The sequence below is a fragment of the Magnusiomyces paraingens genome (assembly GCF_902498895.1).
Source record: "Magnusiomyces paraingens strain CBS 517.90 genome assembly, contig: contig3, whole genome shotgun sequence".
NCBI lineage: Eukaryota > Fungi > Ascomycota > Dipodascomycetes > Dipodascales > Dipodascaceae > Magnusiomyces > Magnusiomyces paraingens.
In genome coordinates this window covers 3,332,329-3,350,410 of record NW_022474069.1, presented here as the reverse complement: position 1 = coordinate 3,350,410, position 18,082 = coordinate 3,332,329, and the positions used below count along the sequence as shown (strand labels likewise).

The following is an 18,082-nucleotide window of genomic DNA, read 5'->3' as shown; positions in this document are numbered from 1 at the left end:
GGTTATAGAATTATATAACATCAGCATCTGCGCTATCCTTTTATTGTCTGACTATGTGACTTGCCGGTTTTCATTTGTACCTTTTTAGTACGGGTGGTTTCTGTTCTGTGCGTCTCCGGTAGCCCGGAAGATGGGCCCTGATGCCAGCTTACGAGGAACAGGGAGAACCAGTCTGTCGGTCCCAAAACCTTCCCAACCCATTTCCACTTATCTTCACGGACGCCCATGTATTTCTTAATCTCTTCCGTCAGAGATACGGCCCGCAATCACCTGCAGGCTATTTAGACTGTACGGAAGAGTCGGCATTCCGGTAACCAGGGTAGCCTATGGTTTTTCAGTCTAGGTGTATACTCCCGTACACATCCTCAGGAAAAGGGGGTATTCTGGGAATCGAACCCAGTATCTTCCGCTATCGAGCGAACGTGTTACCCTTTACACCATCCAGCCCTTTCCCAATTATCTGAGCGTAATGAGGACGTGACCTATAGAAATGATCCTATAGAGTACGTCGACATAATAAAAGGATAGCGCAGATGCTGATGTTATATAGTTCTATAACCCTTGAATAAAAACAAACAAACAAACAATATTATAGATAATTAATCGGCAATAGTTTAGTGGCTAGAATTTCCGCCTGTCAGCTTTTAAAGCAGCACGCGGGGGACCGGGGTTCAATTCCCCGTTGCCGAGCTTTTTTTAATTGATATTGAAACGTTCGTTATATTTGGTTTCGTGTAGTATTTGACTATGGATGTAAAGTACGGGTCTTATTTGTTTCAACAAAGTGTATGGTTGATTGTGATGTCTACAACTAAAATTTTTGCATTAAACCAAAATCGTTTTTTTTTCCATAGTTAAAATGCTTATGTAATTTTGATCTAAAGTACACACAAAAAAAAAAAAATTTCAAACGTTAATGCAAAACTACCACAGACACAAATACTTCTTTTTTTCTCCCTCAATCATCACTTTTTTAAACTAAAATACAAAAAAATCATTTATCAAGAAGTAAAACGTGCGTCAGACCGGAGTCGAAACGGGGGCTCGTCGATGGCAACGACGAATTTTACCGCTAAACCACTAACGCCTCTCTTTATTGTTTTGATTTATAAATTAGAAAAGCCCCAAATCCATAACTTACCTGTTTTACAGACATGGTACTATTGATTTAGAATACCCCCTTTTCCTGAGGATGTGTATGGGAGTATACACCTAGACTGAAAAACCATAGGCTACCCTGGTTACAGGAATGCCGACTCTTCCGTACAGTCTAAATAGCCTGCAGGTGATTGCGGGCCGTATCTCTGACGGAAGAGATTAAGAAATACATGGGCGTCCGTGAAGATAAGTGGAAATGGGTTGGGAAGGTTTTGGGACCGACAGACTGGTTCTCCCTGTTCCTCGTAAGCTGGCATCAGGGCCCATCTTCCGGGCTACTGGAGACGCACAGAACAGAACCCACCTGTACTAAAAAGGTACAAATGAAAACCGGCAAGTCACATAGTCAGACAATAAAAGGATAGCGCAGATGCTGATGTTGTATAGTTCTATAACCCTTGAATAAAAACAAACAAACAAACAAACAATACTATTGATTTAATTATACTTAACTAGTTCATTTTAAATAAAATTTAATATCATATAATAATAAATTTAAAAAAAAAACAACTTCAAAGAACTTAGGTTTGGTAATAACTCCTGAAAATGGCCAAAATTGGTCTTTTTTTTTTCAAAATGTTTACAAGTTTTAAGAATATGTATAACTAAGCAAATTTATAATACAAAAGAAATAGAACTGAAATAGTTAATTTTTTAAATGCTATTATAATATAAAAATATAATAGCATTTTAAAACATTTACTGCAACAACGAACGAACCACCTTCCGATAACGACAAAAAACATTCGGTTTTTAATAATCCTTGAATTTATCCCAAAGGTGGGTTTTTATTAAATTGATTTAGTTAGTGATAGAAAAGTTATATTCCAAGTCAAACTTAAAATCATTTATTATCAAAATATAAGAATTTATTTAATTTAACATTATTGAACTTTAGAAAACTCACTTTTTTTCTTTCTTAAGAGTGCTTTGTGATGCAGCCGTTTGTTAATCCTAATACGGTTATTTCAGGTGTTTAACTGATTTAAAGTTTAAAAAGAAATTTTTTACTGCACATTGAGGCATAATTCATTTGGACCAAAACTTACCATTCTGATATCACCAAAAAAAAAAAGATGAATGGCAACGCCCTTAAAAACAAAAAGTTAATCTCCCGAGCGTGAGTCGAACACGCGGCCTCAGGATTACAATGAGCCATTACAGTCCCGCGCTCTACCAACTGAGCTATCGAGAGAAGTTATTCTTGTTTAGAATACAAATATGAACCTAAATATACTGTGCGTAACTAAAAGCATTTATTTTGGTTTTGTTTATTTTTTTTAAAAATAACCACAGACTTAATTTGAACAAAAGAATAAAAGTTTAATTGACTTAAAAAGAGAATAGGGCTGTTTCCCACTGCTTCCCATTACTAGAATGAGTCTACTAGAGTACACATCTTTACTAAACCCCAGGGCTACAGGAAGTTCAACACTTTCATTGAGTCTAATTAGCCTATGAATGATGGAGAACAGTATATCTGGTGGAAGAAATTGAAAAAACACACATACCTGTTTGTGAAAACAAGTAGAAAATGGTAAGTTAGAAACCGAAAAACTAGTTCCCCTCATTTCTCTAAAGTTGACACCACGACAATTCTTCCCGGCTATATAAGCCGTATAAATCAAAATTACCCATAAGACAGCAAGTCCCTAAATTTTAGTAATAAAAAAAATAAAATCGATGCCCTTGTTATGCATTTCTATAATCTTTGAATAATTACAAACAAATTTGAATTTTTTTTACCTAACCTATTTTTTATTTACTTTTCTGTTTTCTGTTTTTTAAAAGCTGATTGCTCCAAGTCACTAGTAGTTTCTCTGTCCTCAGGTTCCTTTCGCAGTTGACCTTGCTTCTTTCCACTATATTCTGATGGCTGCTGCAGAATTGAATCATTTTCAATGGGCATCAAAGTTTCATTTCGATTTTCTTCAAGCCCGGGTTGTTCACCATCTTTAATAGTCGTCGGACTTACGGTGCGGCTCTCTTCAGGAAAAGATGACTGCAGTGTTATCGGCTGTGCAACTGGTCGCGAAATATGCCGTGATCGATCACCAATAACTCCAAAATTTGGTACTGGGGGTGCTGGTCTTTGAGTTGAAGATAAGGGGATTCCTTCACTAATACGATGGATTGCACCAGGAACATATTCTTGATTCACATTAGAAATCAAGTCTGTAGTGAGACTGGAAGAAGCTTCAGGTGACAAACCTGTAGACAAGCTTCTCGTCATTACAGGCGTCAATCCAGGCGTCATTGTTTGCAATAATCCAGGAGGCAACCCATGTCCTGAACTTGATTCTTCATTCGGTACCACACTAAGAACGGCATTTCTTTGGTTGGTTCTGAGTTGACTAGATGCTGGTTGATTCAAATTAGTTTCTTGGGTAGTTTCTGAAGATATTATAGGTAGTACGCCAGATGAAGTTTCTGGGGACAGGGCTGGTAATTCAGGAATAGTGGGTAAAATAGGTTCTGATATGTTTTCGGCAAGTCGATCTCTGTTTGGCACAAAACTTGATGGTGGCGTTCCTTGAGATGCAGTTTGTGCAAAACCAGGTGCCGTGCTTGGTTGCAAACTTGGTGGGGGTATTCCTCGAACCATTCCATGTGATGGTAGCCGTGTAAAACCAGGCGCCGTGGTCTGGAGCGAACCAGGCGGTGGCATTCCCTGGATTATACCCCGAGATATTGCTTGTGCAAGCCATGTTGATGTAATTTCCGTCAAATTGGGTTGAGTAGCAACTTGAGGTATTTCTTCCTCTATAGCTGCTGTTTCATCTGGAGATACTAAATACTCAGTCCCTCTCGTCATATCATGTGAATCATCAACGCTTTCAAGGGCACCAGGTGCACTTCCCAATGGTCGGTGAGGCGTCGCTGTATTGTCTCTACTACCTTGGCTCATTGGTCTAGATGTTCCACCCGCCGAGGCTGCTCTGACCAGCTCTTCCACTCGTTCTGGTGGTGCAGGTGTCAAGGCCAGCCTCACATTTGGTGGAACGGTATAAATAGGTCGGCCCACTTGTTCCTCTGCCATTCGATAGGGAATCATATTCACTGAAATATACCCCGCCGCTGGTTGCATTGTTGTCCCTGTTCCTGGCCGGCTCACAACACCATGTGAATCCACAACTGTAGGCTGAAGCAGTCCAACCTCAATCATTTCAGCTACAGTGCCAGTCCGTGTGTTATGGGCATTTCGGTACCGTTCCTCCATAGTCTGTGTGTGTGCAGCTATAATGGCATCCAGAACCCGATCCCTGTCTTCACGTGCTTGCACAAACACCTGTGCATTTCTAACTGCGGCTTCAAACTGTTCCTTAAACCTTTTTGAGTGCCTGATTCGCATCTCATTCCTATGTTTTTCTTCATCCTCTTTTTCTCTGGCCTCCTGTTCTTCCTTTCTCTTTGCCCGAATCTTCTCCAGTTTGCGCTCCTCTTCCTTTAACCGTTTATCGTCAAGCATGCGCATTCGGTCAATTTCTGCCTGAGGCACTCCACTGCGTATAAGTTCTTTGACTTCTTCCTCACGTTTCAACCAAGCCTCCCTCTTAATTTCTTCCTCCCTCCGCTCCTCCTCCACCTGTTTGCGAATCTTTCGGTGCTGTATTGAACATTTGAGATTTAACACCTTTTCCTTGAGTCGTGTTTCTGCATCTTCCAGTCGATCCATACGGGCTTCCGCCATATCAAGTTGTAAATTATCTTCATAAGAAATGATTTTTTTTTTACGCAATTCTAAAGATGTTTTCATTTGTCTACTCAAATCACAAATGGCAATTCTCATTTCTCGAACATGATCTTGCATCTTTCGTAGCCCAGCCTCGTCAGCACGAAGTCCCTCAGCGGTTTCGCGCAGCGTCATGCCTCCAAACTCATTAGCAAGCTCCTCAAGCCGTTCATATTCTCCATTTGGATCGTCATCGATATCAGTGACTTTGTGGACTGACGGGTCTGAGGTCTCGTCATCATCATCATCATCATCATCATCATTAACATTAACATTAACATTAACATTAACATTAACATTAACATTAAAATTAACATTAACATCAAAATCAACATCAACTTCATCATCAAAATCATCATCTGTCCATTCGTCTTCTTCTGAATCACTGGAGTCCATTTTAAGGGGTATAAATAAAGAAGGGTGAAAGGTTGACCAGAAGAAAAAAAAATTAAGGAGGGATTAAGTGTTTTATACAACCACAAAACCGAGTAATTGTTGCACTCATTACACTAGATTGCCTTATTAGGAAATAAATCAAATTGTCTATAAATCGTAAAATCGTGAAAAAAAATTAAAAGTGAACAATTATAAAAAATACAATAAAAAACCAAAAACGTCATTTCTTTTCTATCAAAACACCGCTAAGCTAGGATTATCAGCTTTGGGAGTTTTCTTCATCTTTCGTAATTACCGTACGAACCATTGTGCTCTGCAGCTTGCTCCTGCTCAACTGCAAACACTTGCTCCATCCACGGCTTAACTGTAAAGTGGCGTCGTTGTTTGCGCAGCTCTCTCAGTTTTTGTCTCTTGTCCTCATCCACAGCAATGTTTTCCTTGTAGTTTGCAATGACTCTGCGTAGCTCTGCAACCCAGCGAGCCTTGGCAGAGACCGACTCGGCATAGAAATCAATAATCTCGCCGTTACTAAACTTAAGTCGGAATCCTTCTGCAACGTGTGCAGAGCCCTGGTCGTGGTCTGCAAATGCAGATCGCCGGTGGTGTGTGCGCCCGCTGTGAGCGGAAACAATTGTCATAGGCTCCACCAATGTCTCCTGGTCATCAATTACCTTGACCGCCTTCTTAAGGTTGATGGCCGCACGAGGCTTGTGCGAACTCTCACTGAATGCCGTTAACGTTGTTGGATTCAGCTTAAAGTACCGGCACCGCCAGTGCTTACAGTCTCCTCCAAGCTGCGACAAGTTACTCTTGACGATTGTTCCAGAAACCCGCTTGGCTTCATCCTCTAGTCTCTTTTCCTCGCGTTCATACTCGGCCTTGAGACGGATCTGAGTTCGTACAAAGTCAAGTTCGGCAGCAGCCGACTTGATGGAGCTCGGCAAAGGCTCGCCCTTGGTACCACGCGGAATAAAAAGCATTTGGCATTCGAGCATAGCAATAGGATATGGCGTCTTGCGACGCGACAAAGAGTAGCTTGTCTGCTGCGACGACCCAGACACAGAGCGTAGTGGTTCTGGAGCAGGCCCGCCGACTCCTGAGTAAGTGGGGATAATTGTCCACTCATTGTAACAAGGAATTTCGTAGGTGCGTGGGGTACCATACACATCAGGTTCAAACTGGGCAAAAGAAACATATGCGCGACCAAATGACCCGTCTTGGGCCATATAATTAGACCATGAGTCGCCAGCAGCACGCGAGTACTGTGAGCCGTAAGAGCGCAACGATGACGTCCCGGACGCAATCGTCGACATGGACGTTTTGTTCTGCAAAATAGTTTTGGGATACTGTGGGATCCGTTGCTTTTCTTCCTTGGTACGACTAAAAATCTTAGATAGCCCAAGACGCTTTCCAGAGGCGGCAGGAGTGGCTGAAGAACCCCCAGAAGACATGGCCGTATTGTTAGCCAAGTGCGACGTGTACTTCAGGTTTTGTTGCGGTTGCAGATGGTGTTCCTCAACCTTGGGCCATTTGGCCTTGAGAGTCAAGATAAACTCGAGGTTGCCGCCAACAACCAGTTCAAACTCCTGGTTTATTGGTGTTGCTTTTTGGTGGAGCGGCTTATATGGTGTTATGACTGAATGTAACCCATTGTCAAGAACCATTCCCACTTTTGCATTCTTCGACTCAATGTCAGGAAGACCCTCAATGTTCTTGATACCCAAGATGCGAATAAACAACCGACCATTGTCATCGCCAAAGGCTTGCGATGTTTTGCGATACTGCCCAGAAGTTTCGGGAGTCGGTAGCGGACGGCCATTGGGAGTGTGAGTTTTAGCTGTCGCAACAGCAGCAGCAGCAGAAGCATCTGAAACATACTGATATTTAGACCGTTGGGGTTGTGAGTTGTGTATATTAGAAGTGGGTGTGGTAAGGGTGACAGAAGGAGGTGAGCTAACAGTTAGACGAGATGAGACATAGTTTAGAACTTGGCCGCTGACCTTGCGCCTTGAATCAGGGTGAGCTGCCCCTGAAGAGGGCGATGCGGAAGCACCGACAGGAGTAACAGCAACAGAATGAGACTTTGGCTGAGCAGAAGCCACCACCAAATTATTATTTTCACGGACGTGGTACCCGTGACGTTTATCCTTTTGCATTTCTGGCTTTGGTGAATCCTGTAAAAAAAAGTTAGTAAATCAAAGTTCAACAAAATAAAATAATACGTACATCTTCACTTTGAAGCATCTTGTCAAACTCTTTGTTAAGGTCATTGAAAATAGACTCTGAATCGAAAGCAACATCATCAATGTCAAACAACAACAACGGCGGCGCAAGCTCATCTTGTTTCTTGGAAACAACTGGTGGTGCAAGCCCCAAAGATTCATTGTGGCTCGCACTTGAAAACGATCTTCCACCAGCTGTTGACACGCCTGTAGACGTTCCGGCCGTGGCACCGGCTGCACTCGATGGATGTAAGGTTACCGACGTGCCAAGTATAGGTGGGTATCTGTTGCCAGAGAAAGATATTGCAGAGTGCGCTGACTGCCCGGAGAATGCACGTGCACGCGGGGTATATGGCGAAGAAATAGCTGCCGCGGTGGCAGCAGCAGCAGCCAGTGGGTAGTTGCTTGGATCAGTAAGCGAAGATTCTTGGAAATAAGAAGGGAAAGGCTCTTCGTTTGCAAATGGCATTGATGCTTTTCGGCCATGAGAAAGCACTGAAGCTTTGGACGACTCGCGCAGCATCTTGCTAGAAAATGAAAATCGAGCAACGTCATCGGGTGCCAAACTGCGACGTACCTTGAGACTGGTATCAGCGGCAACAATCGAAGGCTCACCTTGAATCTCTTCCTCTTCCTCTTCTTCATCCTCATCCTCAGAAAACCCATCGTCCTCATTGCTGGCATGTGCATCGGGTAGCATAGCATCGTATGCGTCTGCATCCTTGTAACCCAGCTCGCCGACTGACGATTGCTGAGACGAGCGCTTGTAAATATTGAGAGGTTGCGTATCGTAAGAGTTATCCGAGTGTGCAGACTCGGCCACGGAGTATTTTCGATCGTAAGTCATGGCTTCCTGCTTGATAGACACTTGGTCCATCACAGCAGAAAGTTCTTGAGAAACACTGGTGGTTACAGAACCAGACTTGCTTGTTGGCAAAGCATCAAGCGGAGTAGGGGGGAAAACTCCATTCTTGGGCTGAGTGATTAGCCCATTTTCAGGGGCAGGCACACTAGCTTCATGCATTAGTGCAGAAGGAGAAGCAGGAGCAGCAAGGTTTGTTTCAGAAGGACTAAACTCGTGCGATTCTTCCTTGATTACAGAAAGATTTGGCGGCAACTCGTTGCCTGCATTCTCTTGTTGTTGTTCAGTCTGCACAACCTCATCCACGGGGTTCTGCTCGGTTTGTACAACCTCATCCACAGGCACAAGGTCTACAACAGGCAGCTCATCTTCCTGCTTGATGACCGGCTCATGCTCTTCTTGTTTGATCACATGCTCAGGGGTAGTCTCGTAAACAAACTCTTCCTCTTGCTTAACTTGAGGTTCAAAACTAGTTTCAACCTTGGGTTCAACATAAGGCTCAACATAGTGTTCCTCATCTTGCTTGATGACAGGAAATGAGGACACAGTATCACTAATACTCTGAGTATCCGACTCTGGGGCCGGCGTAAACACAATCTCAGGAACAGGCAAGTGTAGTTCAGGCAGTTGTTCATCAGGCTTTTCATGAAATATCACAGGAATAGGCACCTGATATTTATCGTCGCCGTTGTCATCATCGTCGCCATCATTGTCGACTTCTTCTTCTTCTTCTTCAGAGACTGTTTGTTGAGTTATTGATGAAGTGGCCAGCGGTGATTTATGACTTGTTGCTGTTGTTGTTTCAATTTTAAGCGGTTCAATGACAGGCAAGTCTGCAGAAAACCCGCGGCCATGGTGGGGGAAAAATATGGCTTTACCTGAGGCCGACGGCTGCGCACTGAGCAGGGCTTCTGTGGCAGCCGCTGAGTTAGTGGCATCAAAAATGGGAAACTCACTCATACTGCTGCCCAGCGATAAAGAGTACTCAGCCAAGTCGGGGAGCTGTGATAACGGAACAGGCGAACGGGGTTCCAAAGAAGCCGTGGTGGCTGCAGAAGTAGTTGTGGCAGCAGAGGCAACGGCTGCAGCAGATGACGAATCGTCAATGATAGTTGCAGGGCGATCTGGAGAAACAGGCGAGGTTGTAGATTCGTCTTCATTGCCTGGGGAGCTTAAAGACGATGTTGGCGGCGAAGAGAAAATGGTTGTAGAGGGAGTATCAACGTGCTTAGGCAACAAGGTTTGCAATGTCTCAGGAACGCTTGCCTCAGGAGGCTCCTCCACAGTAGCTTCGTTTTCATAATCGTAATCGTCTTGATGAGACACTGACAACGCGGCCTCAGACTGGTCCGAGACCTCAGATTGCTCGTCAGGGGTTCGGTACACCGATCCGTTTTCGTCTGTGGTGAAAGAGACTATACTCTCAGAACTACCCGCAACAGAAGCAGAAGCAGGGAATGACACGGGACGAGAGTCCATGGCAAACGGTGCGGCTGGGGGTAGCGGCAAGTTCTCTGACGAGCCATCGAAATTGAAATCCAGCACAGATCCGAGCGACGCAGCAACCTGGTTTTCAAACAAAACACGATCAACGTCACCGGCGCTGCGGCTGCGGCGATGAACAAGGGGTTTTGAAAGCAGGGCAGATGAATTAGCAGCGGGCTCGTCAGGGATACCAAACTTTGAGTTTTTGGCAGGCGATCCAGGGTCCAAACTCTTGTATTCGTACTTAGTTTCGGTGGGGGTCGCCGCACGAGCCTGCTCTTCCTCATCGGCAAGAGTGAAAGTAAGTGAAGCGGCCAGCGCCGGCGCGATATCATCCCAGGAGTTGTTTGCAGGGGCTTCAGCAGGGATAGTGTCGTCGATAGGAGAAGGCTCTTTAGAAAGAAGAGAAGGAGTTTGTTCTGTCACTGTTGGTGTGGAATTGTCACGCAATTCCCGTTTAATCTCCACAGTGGGGCTTGCTAGGACTTTCTCATTCGTGAATTGTGATGGCGACTGATCAAAGGGCGAAGCCAACTGTGTTTGTATTGGCGTTCTGGGAGTAGAAGGTAAGGATGGAGAAGCAATATGGGACTTTTCAAGGAAAGGTAGTTGTTCTTGTTTTATAGGTGTAAGAGCAATAGCATCAGAGGGAGAGTGGACAGCAGGTTCTTGGGCAGGAAATTGAGTGCCTTGGGGGCAAACAGAAAGATGCTCGGGAGATTCCATAATGGACTGCTCTGGCGTGCATGTTTCTGGAGTCTTTGCAGGCGACTGAATTAGAGGCGAACGAATAGGCGTGTGATTGGTGGAAGATTGGACAGGTGACAAAGGAGAAGCTGGACGTGGAGAAGCAACCGATGAGGACACTTTAACAGGAGTTGAAGAACTGATAGAGGTGGTCACCTTAACAGGAGTTGAGATATTGACAGGCGTAGAGGCTTCAACAGGAGTTGAAACACCAGAAGGCACAGAAACTTCAACGGGAACTGAAACATCAATAGGCGCGGGAACTTCAACAGAAGTTGAAGTAACAGCAAGTACAGAGGCTTCAACAGGAGGTTCGGGAACTGCAACATGAATCTCAGAAACAGGTTCAGCAAGAGTTTCAGGTACCTGTGCATCAATATCGGGTATATCAGTCACCGGCTCTACCGGCAACTCTTCGTTGTCGCTGTCTTGAGGTTCTTGCACCTCGGGCACTGCTTGATCATTAAGACCCACTTCTTCATCTTCAGACCCCTCAGGATAACGTTCACCTGCATGTATATCAGGGTAATCCACAGGTAGCTCTACAGGCAAACGAGCAGCAGCAGCAAACGAATCGTCTGCGGCCAATTTGCTTGGAGAAGCGGCCTCGGGAGCCCATGGGGTGTATCGTCTTTTGCGCAGAGGCGATTCAAAGTCCCGCTCCGCAAGACCAAAAGGTTTATACTCTTCATTCTCAGACTCTTGCACAGACTCTACAACAGGCACAAAGACCTGCTTCTCCGGTACGCCGTCGTCATCCTCTTCTTGCTTAATTTCTTTTTCTTCATCAATAGCCATCTGAGTGCCAGGAACATATACAGGAGCCCATGGACGATGGTGTCTGCGTTCGGAGACTTCAGGCGACCCCAGGAACGAATGACGGAGGTGGGGCGACGCCGAAGTCGGTGAATCCATCACGTCGGGCAATATATGACTTGTGGTTTCTAGTCCGTTGGGTCCCAAAAATTCAGTAGTGTTATCGCCACTGATTTCAGAGTCAAGAGCTGGCGAGTGTGGTGTTGCCGGCGACCATAGTCTGTGCTGAGACTCAGATGACACAAGGGTTCGTTTGTATGTGGGGGTGCCATTGATGCCGTTGTCGTAGTTGTCATCTTGATATTCGCCAGAATCTTCTTCTTCGCTTGTGTAGTGATTATTATGAGGGGAATTAGGTGATGTGAAAGAACTTGGCGACGTCACGGACGGGCTAGTTAAAGGTTCTGAGAAAAATACGTCTGGCGAGAGAAGCATTGACACACGCTCGCGCTTGATGGGTTGTGGTGGAGGCGATGGTGTTGACGTGACAACAGCAGGTTCGGAAACAACCCCATGAACAACAGGCGAAGACGAATCAACAGGTTCAGTTTTAATGCGAGGTTCAAGGGGTGAAGAAAGACCTAAAGGTTGCGGTGAGTTCACTTTATTGTAAATATGGTTGTCCTCATCCACAGGCTCAGTTTTGATGCGCGGTTCAAGGGGCGATGAATGACCCAAAGGTGGTGAGTTTACTTGATTGTAAATATGGTTGTTTTCATCCACAGGCTCTTGTTTGACATTAGCAGGTATTTGAGGAGTGCCCATAATTCCTGGGATATCCGTGATGCTAGGGGTTGTAATAGCTGTAGCAATGTTGTGTGAACTGTGGTGATGATGGTGTCCGTCATCTTGATCTTGATCTTGATAATTGTCCAGTCTTGGAGTTTGCGAAGCCATAGACCCCTCGTCTGTGGGCTCAAAAACAAAGTCGGTAGCCATAGAGTCGACATGTTTATGTACATATGGTGATGGAGCTGGTAATGGTGATGTTAACCGTGTTTGTTTAGGTTCCTGAGGCAATGAAGTTTGCGAATTGTCATTAGACGAAGCAAATACAGTAGACGCACGTTCTGGATTGACTGGAGGTGACATGGATCCTGGCGACACAACGACAGGTGTTTTGACAGCAGATTTGGGGGACTTTGTAGATTTGATTGCAGCAGCGTAAGCAACAGCTGTTGCAAACATTGCTGAAAGAGATTTGGGAATTTTCTTGTGGACACCAGTGTTTATCAATGGCGAAGAAGTAGAAGAAACACGGGCAGTTGTAGGGGTAGAAGTGGCAAGAACCATGGGAGCTGGGGATGTAACTGGTGAAGAAACTGGGGACGATGGAGATGGTCTTTGGAAAGTTGCATCAGGGTCCTCATCTTCATCTTCAGTTTTAATTGTTGGTGAGCGCTCGTCTTCTCCGTTGTAATCTTCCTCGGTATCAGACCACTCGCTTTCGCGATTCAACCCGGCAGACTCCTGGAGAAGATCAGGGGCTGGGAGTGCACCTTGAAGAGAGTTGCGTTTCCATTCATCCATGAGCGAGCGTCGACGTTCGGAAACTGACCGACGCGCAAAGTCATCTGTTGAAGAAGATGCAGAACCGTGGTGATCAGTAGATAAGAGCGAGTGTGCAGAGGGAGAAGACCTAGGGGAAGCGGAATTGCGGACAACATGAATCTGGGTTGAAATCTGGCGCTGTGACTCTAATAGAGATCCGTGGCGGGATAAAGACATGTCTCGAAGGGGAGGTAAAACCATTGGGTTTAAGGCGTACTCATCATCTTCTTCTTCTTGATCATCTTCTCCTTGCATAGGCGATCCAAAGCCAAAATGGTTTTCATGAAGCAATTGGTCCGAATCCACTGTCGTTGCCGGGGATTCAGCGACGGTCGGATAGATTGCAAAAGCAGCAGCTGTAGCCGCAGGTAATGGAGGAACTTGGGGAAGTATGGGGAAATTTTGTTGTTCTTCTTCTTCTTGTTTAATTTTGGGGTATTCTTCGGCATCCTCGGGCTCAAAAGAAAAGCGTGGACGAGTTGAAGGGGTAGGCGATGATGAAACACGAGGTTCTTCCATGGGTTCTTCCATGGGTTCTTCTTGTTTGATTCGGTGAGATGAGAATTCCATGGGTTCTTGTTTTGGGGTGAAGAAGTGATGGGACCCAGGTGTAAATGAGTCAGTTTGCAATTGTGTGTCTGGAGTGTACTCGTTATTTGGAGATGTGAACTCACTTGGAGTGAGGTACCCAATAGCCGGTGTACTTTGAGCATCGTCTGTATCAGTTTCGTCTTCTCTTTTAATTTTAGAGTGATGATTAGTAGGAGTATTCCAAATTTGCTGAGATGGGGTTTGCTGATTATCTTCCAGTTTAATGTGGTTTTCAGCCTGTGAAGGAGACCTCATGTGACGCTGATGGGCTAGTCGAGTACGTGTAGGTGAAGCAACTGGTGTTGTTGGCGAATCTTGTGGGAAAAGATTTGGATATTTGGCAGTATATGGAGAGCCTTCTTGTTGTGGGACAACTGGGAGTGGTCTGCGAAGAGAATCAGCACGGGTTGGGGAAGAAGAAGGTGAAAAAGCAAGAACTTCTTCGAGGGATTGTTGATGTTGTTGGATAGACATGAGAGTGGGGGAAACCATTTCTGGGGGTTCTAATACGGGGACATTTGACATTGAATCGTCACTATCATCGTTATAGCCACTGCCGGCAGAAGCAAATGAAGTTTGTGGGGCTTCTAGGTCATATTCCTGAGCTTCATGGTACTCTGCAGAAGTGTTTGTACTAGTCGTAGAAGCATCGGAGGCAAAAGAAATGTCAGGAGATGGTGCTTCGTATTGAATGATTTGTGGTGATTCTTTGACAAAGCTGACGTTTTTCTTTGATTTTTTAGGAGAGTCGATAGCCCGTGGGCCCAAGAGTCTTCCTAGAGAGCCTCTGCGGAAAATTGAAGGTTTTTTAGAGAGAGAGGAGGGTTTCTCACCATCATCTTGGAGGTTTTGTTGGTATAGAGCCGATGCAGTTTTTAGTGCGCTTTTAGTAGGGGATGACGGGGCTACTGCGGGTATAGAAGAGACCGTAGATGTGGTAGAGGATGAGCCATTAGGTTGGGGATAGTACTGTTGTTGTTTTTGTTGTTTTTGTTGATCATCATAGAGTTGTTTTTGACGATGGTAGGCTATTTGTTGTTCCAAGTAAATCTGCTGCTGCTCTGCAGACATGGGCTTGACAGGTTTTGGAGGGGGTCTTGGGTGGTAACGGATGGGTGGTTGGTAATTTTTTTGTGGTGGTGGCGGGAGGTAATGGTGACGATGGATGATTGTACTTTTTGGAGGAAGAGGAGGGGCTGTGGGTTGTCCGTAGAGTGGTGGGTAGTAGTGGGGATGATGGTGATGGTCTGAGCCTGTACTATGGTTTGAACCTAAGGATTCCATAGAAGGTCTATTTTGGATAGTTTGAGTGGTAGAAGAAGAGGAAGCTGAAGAGGATCGATGTTTTTGGTCATATTGAACAAAGTAGTTTTCCTTGATAGAAACTGCTGGGGTTTCTGAGCGTAGCGAGAGTTGAGAAGAGCGTTGTCTAAGTAGCTGGTGAGTATTATTATGGAGTAAAGAAGATGGAGCTGATGAATAAGCCGGGTTTAGAAGGCTTTCAAATGAAGAAGATGCATAAGGATGAGGTTGATGATTTGGGATTGTTATTGGGGTTGATGATGATGTTGTTGTTGTATGTGTTGTTGGTGTTGTTTGAGAAAGATCTTCATGAGAGTGACGCTCGAGACTTGTCCAAAAGGACCGGAGTTTCTGAGTAGAGACTCGGTCCATTTCTATAAAAAAAAAAGTATTTAAAGGTTAGAATGTATTGAAAAACTTATAAAAACGGATGAGTATGACATACTTGTTTACAAAGAGGAAACAGAGATTTTTAGTATCAAAAAATCATAAAAGAAGAAAAAAAAAAAGGGTCTTTTTGATGGTTTGGAAAAAAATGTGATTATTGACAAGATGAGATTTTTAACAAATGATTAGATTGTTTACAAGGAATTAGTTTTTTTTTTTTTTTGACAAGAATGTAAGTATAAGTTGTATAATAAAGAAAGAAAGAGTATTTAAAAACAGTGATTAAAGAAATTAAATAATTAAATAAATAAATAAAAAAAAATGAAAATGAAAGAATCAAAAAATGATTTTTTTTTCTATAAAGGGTTGTTGTTTATTGTTTAGGTTAATATATAATAGGTAAATTGAGAAAGAAAGGAGGTTTTTTTTTTTCTTAATAAATTTAATATTAACCAAAGAAAAAAAAAAGATTTTTTTTTTTTTTATAAAACAAATAAAACCCACACAATTGATGGCAGTCAACAGACCGAATATGAAAAATAAAATATAAAATAAAAATAAAAATAAAAGGCAGCAGTCAAGTCAAGTTTAAGCAGCAGTTTAAGCAGAAAGTTGAAAAGTAACAAATTTTGAATTGTTTTTTTTTTTTTTTTTTTTTTTTTTTTTTTACATCTACAATAAAATATTTTTTTTTAAAAAGATTTCTAAAAGATTTTATTAAAATCAAAAGATTCTTTCTTCTTCTCTTAATAGTTTTTTTTTTTTTTTGTAAATTAAAATATAAATAAATTTCTTTAAAGAAGATCCTTCTTAACTAAAAACGCGTTTAATTTTTAAAAACATTAAAAATTTAAAATTTTAAAAATATAAAAATATAAATAAATAAATAAATTAAAAAGTTTCTTTTTTTTTCGTGTTTTGTTGGTGATGTTTTTATTATATATATATTTAATAGTGGAGCAGAAAACCCACCGTTGCTAGGGACAACACTGCTAAAATTGCTGGCGCCTGAATGTCTTCTCTCTCCCCCTGCATTTTTTGTTATTGCACAAGAAAACGCGTAATGTTGGTGGTGCCAAAGTGGCGTTGAAAAAAAAAAAAATTAAAAAAAAAATGCGTAGCCCTGGGAAAAAAAAAAAAAAACCGCGACATTCAATACGCGAGGCTTTAAACCTCCCCCAAAATAAAATAAAAAATTATGCGTGGCTGTAAATAAAATTTTCGATCGTTACATTTAAATCTTTCTTGAAACACAGCCGTACTTAAAATCTGGGGCAAGTTTCAAATAATAAACACACGTGATTTAATTATTAACACTTAACACTTAACACTTAAACTTTAAATATTAAACTATATAAATAAATAAACAAATAAACCTTACAACTTATTTTCATACTTGCCATACTCAGGCTTCCAGTACTGACGGAAGGTATAAGTTAAACCAACATCACGAATCTCCTGAACTTCATCATCAGTAAGCTCAAAATCAAAAATCTCTAAACTCTGAGTTTGACGACCACTATCTGCAGAAGTGGTAATAGGTAAAACACCATTCTGATAAGTCCATCGAAGCTCAACTTGAGCAGGTGTCTTCTTATACTTGGTAGCAATCTTTTCAAGCACAGGCTTTAAGGGAGCCTTTTCATCCTTAGCAATCACAGGACCCAAGGGTGAATAAGCTTCAACCAAAATTCCATGGTCCTGAGAAAACTTGACAATTCCTGGAGTCTGGTTTTGCAAATAGGCATTGTACTCAATCTGGTTAACAGCAGGCTTAATCTTGGCAACCTTTAAAATGCGCTCCAAATCAGCAATGGCAAAGTTGGAAACACCAATTGTCTTAACCTTGCCTTCCTCTTGAAACTTTTCAAGCTTTGCCCAAGCATCTTCAAGGGAAATTCCATGCTTTTCTTCAGTTACAAAAGGAGCATGAATCAAGTATAAGTCGATATAATCAATTCCAAGTTTCTTTAAAGAATCAGCCAATGCAGCCTCAGGGTTTCCAATCTTGGGGAGCACCTTAGTGGTAATGTAAAGCTTTTCACGAGGGACACCAGCCTTTTTAATTGCAGCAGCAACCTCGCCTTCAGTATTATAAACTTCTGCTGTATCAATGTGGGTGTAGCCATTGGAGATGGCAAGAGCCACAGCGTCAACAACCTTTTCATCAAGTTCGTCAAGGTTGGAAGACTTAAACCACTTGGTGCCAGTGCCATAACCAACGGCTGGAATTGTAATGCCATTGTTCAGTTTAAAAGTGGGGATTGAGGGAGACATTTTGGATAAAAGGTGTTTTAGAATAGAGGTAATTGTTTTGTTTATATGTGTGGGGGGAGTTTTAATAAAAGTAACAGATATGTGGGGGGGAGAGGGAGAGGATAGTAACTATTAAATATATAGAATAAATAAATTTAAAAAAAAAAAAAAAAAGAGAAAAAAATTTTTAAAAAAAAACTTAGGTCAATTGAGAAAGTATTTATAGTTGTCTGCTGTTATATTATATATATATTTTTTTTTTTGGTTATTAGACGTTTGATTTGATTTGTAAGGTGTGATGATGACAAATGGGTAAGGTATATGGTGATTGTGGGTTATATTAAGGGTAATGGTGATGTATAAACTACCAGATATTGTGATATCCTTAAGGTAATGAGATGACATACACCACAATTGACTACTATATTAAACATAATAATTAGTTTACTTACTTGTTTGCTTGTTCTCCCCCACCTCCATACTGTTAAAGAATTTTCTAATTGCTTTACATGGATAATAAAAAAGTAACTAAGTAAGTAAGTACCTGTGAGTGCAATTAAAAAAAAAACTGTTGAA

General features: G+C 42.5%; 3 protein-coding genes across 3 annotated transcripts; all 3 read right to left on the bottom strand.

Moving 5' to 3' along the window:
* Positions 1-2,920: 2,920 nt before the first annotated feature.
* SAPINGB_P004330 (uncharacterized protein) lies at positions 2,921-5,287 on the bottom strand (the record flags this gene model as incomplete). Its single annotated transcript, XM_031999045.1, has 1 exon — positions 2,921-5,287. The coding sequence occupies one exon, from the start codon at positions 5,285-5,287 to the stop codon at positions 2,921-2,923; it is 2,367 nt and encodes a 788-aa protein (XP_031854936.1).
* A 278-nt stretch (positions 5,288-5,565) lies between these two features.
* On the bottom strand, positions 5,566-15,235 carry SAPINGB_P004329 (uncharacterized protein; the record flags this gene model as incomplete). The annotated part of the gene is made up of 2 exons (XM_031999044.1): positions 5,566-7,461; positions 7,514-15,235. 2 exons carry the CDS (start codon positions 15,233-15,235, stop codon positions 5,566-5,568), a joined length of 9,618 nt encoding a protein of 3,205 aa, XP_031854935.1.
* A 1,392-nt stretch (positions 15,236-16,627) lies between these two features.
* Positions 16,628-17,527, bottom strand: SAPINGB_P004328 (uncharacterized protein; the record flags this gene model as incomplete). The annotated part of the gene is made up of 1 exon (XM_031999043.1): positions 16,628-17,527. One exon carries the CDS (start codon positions 17,525-17,527, stop codon positions 16,628-16,630), a length of 900 nt encoding a protein of 299 aa, XP_031854934.1.
* Between the last annotated feature and the right edge of the window lie 555 nt (positions 17,528-18,082).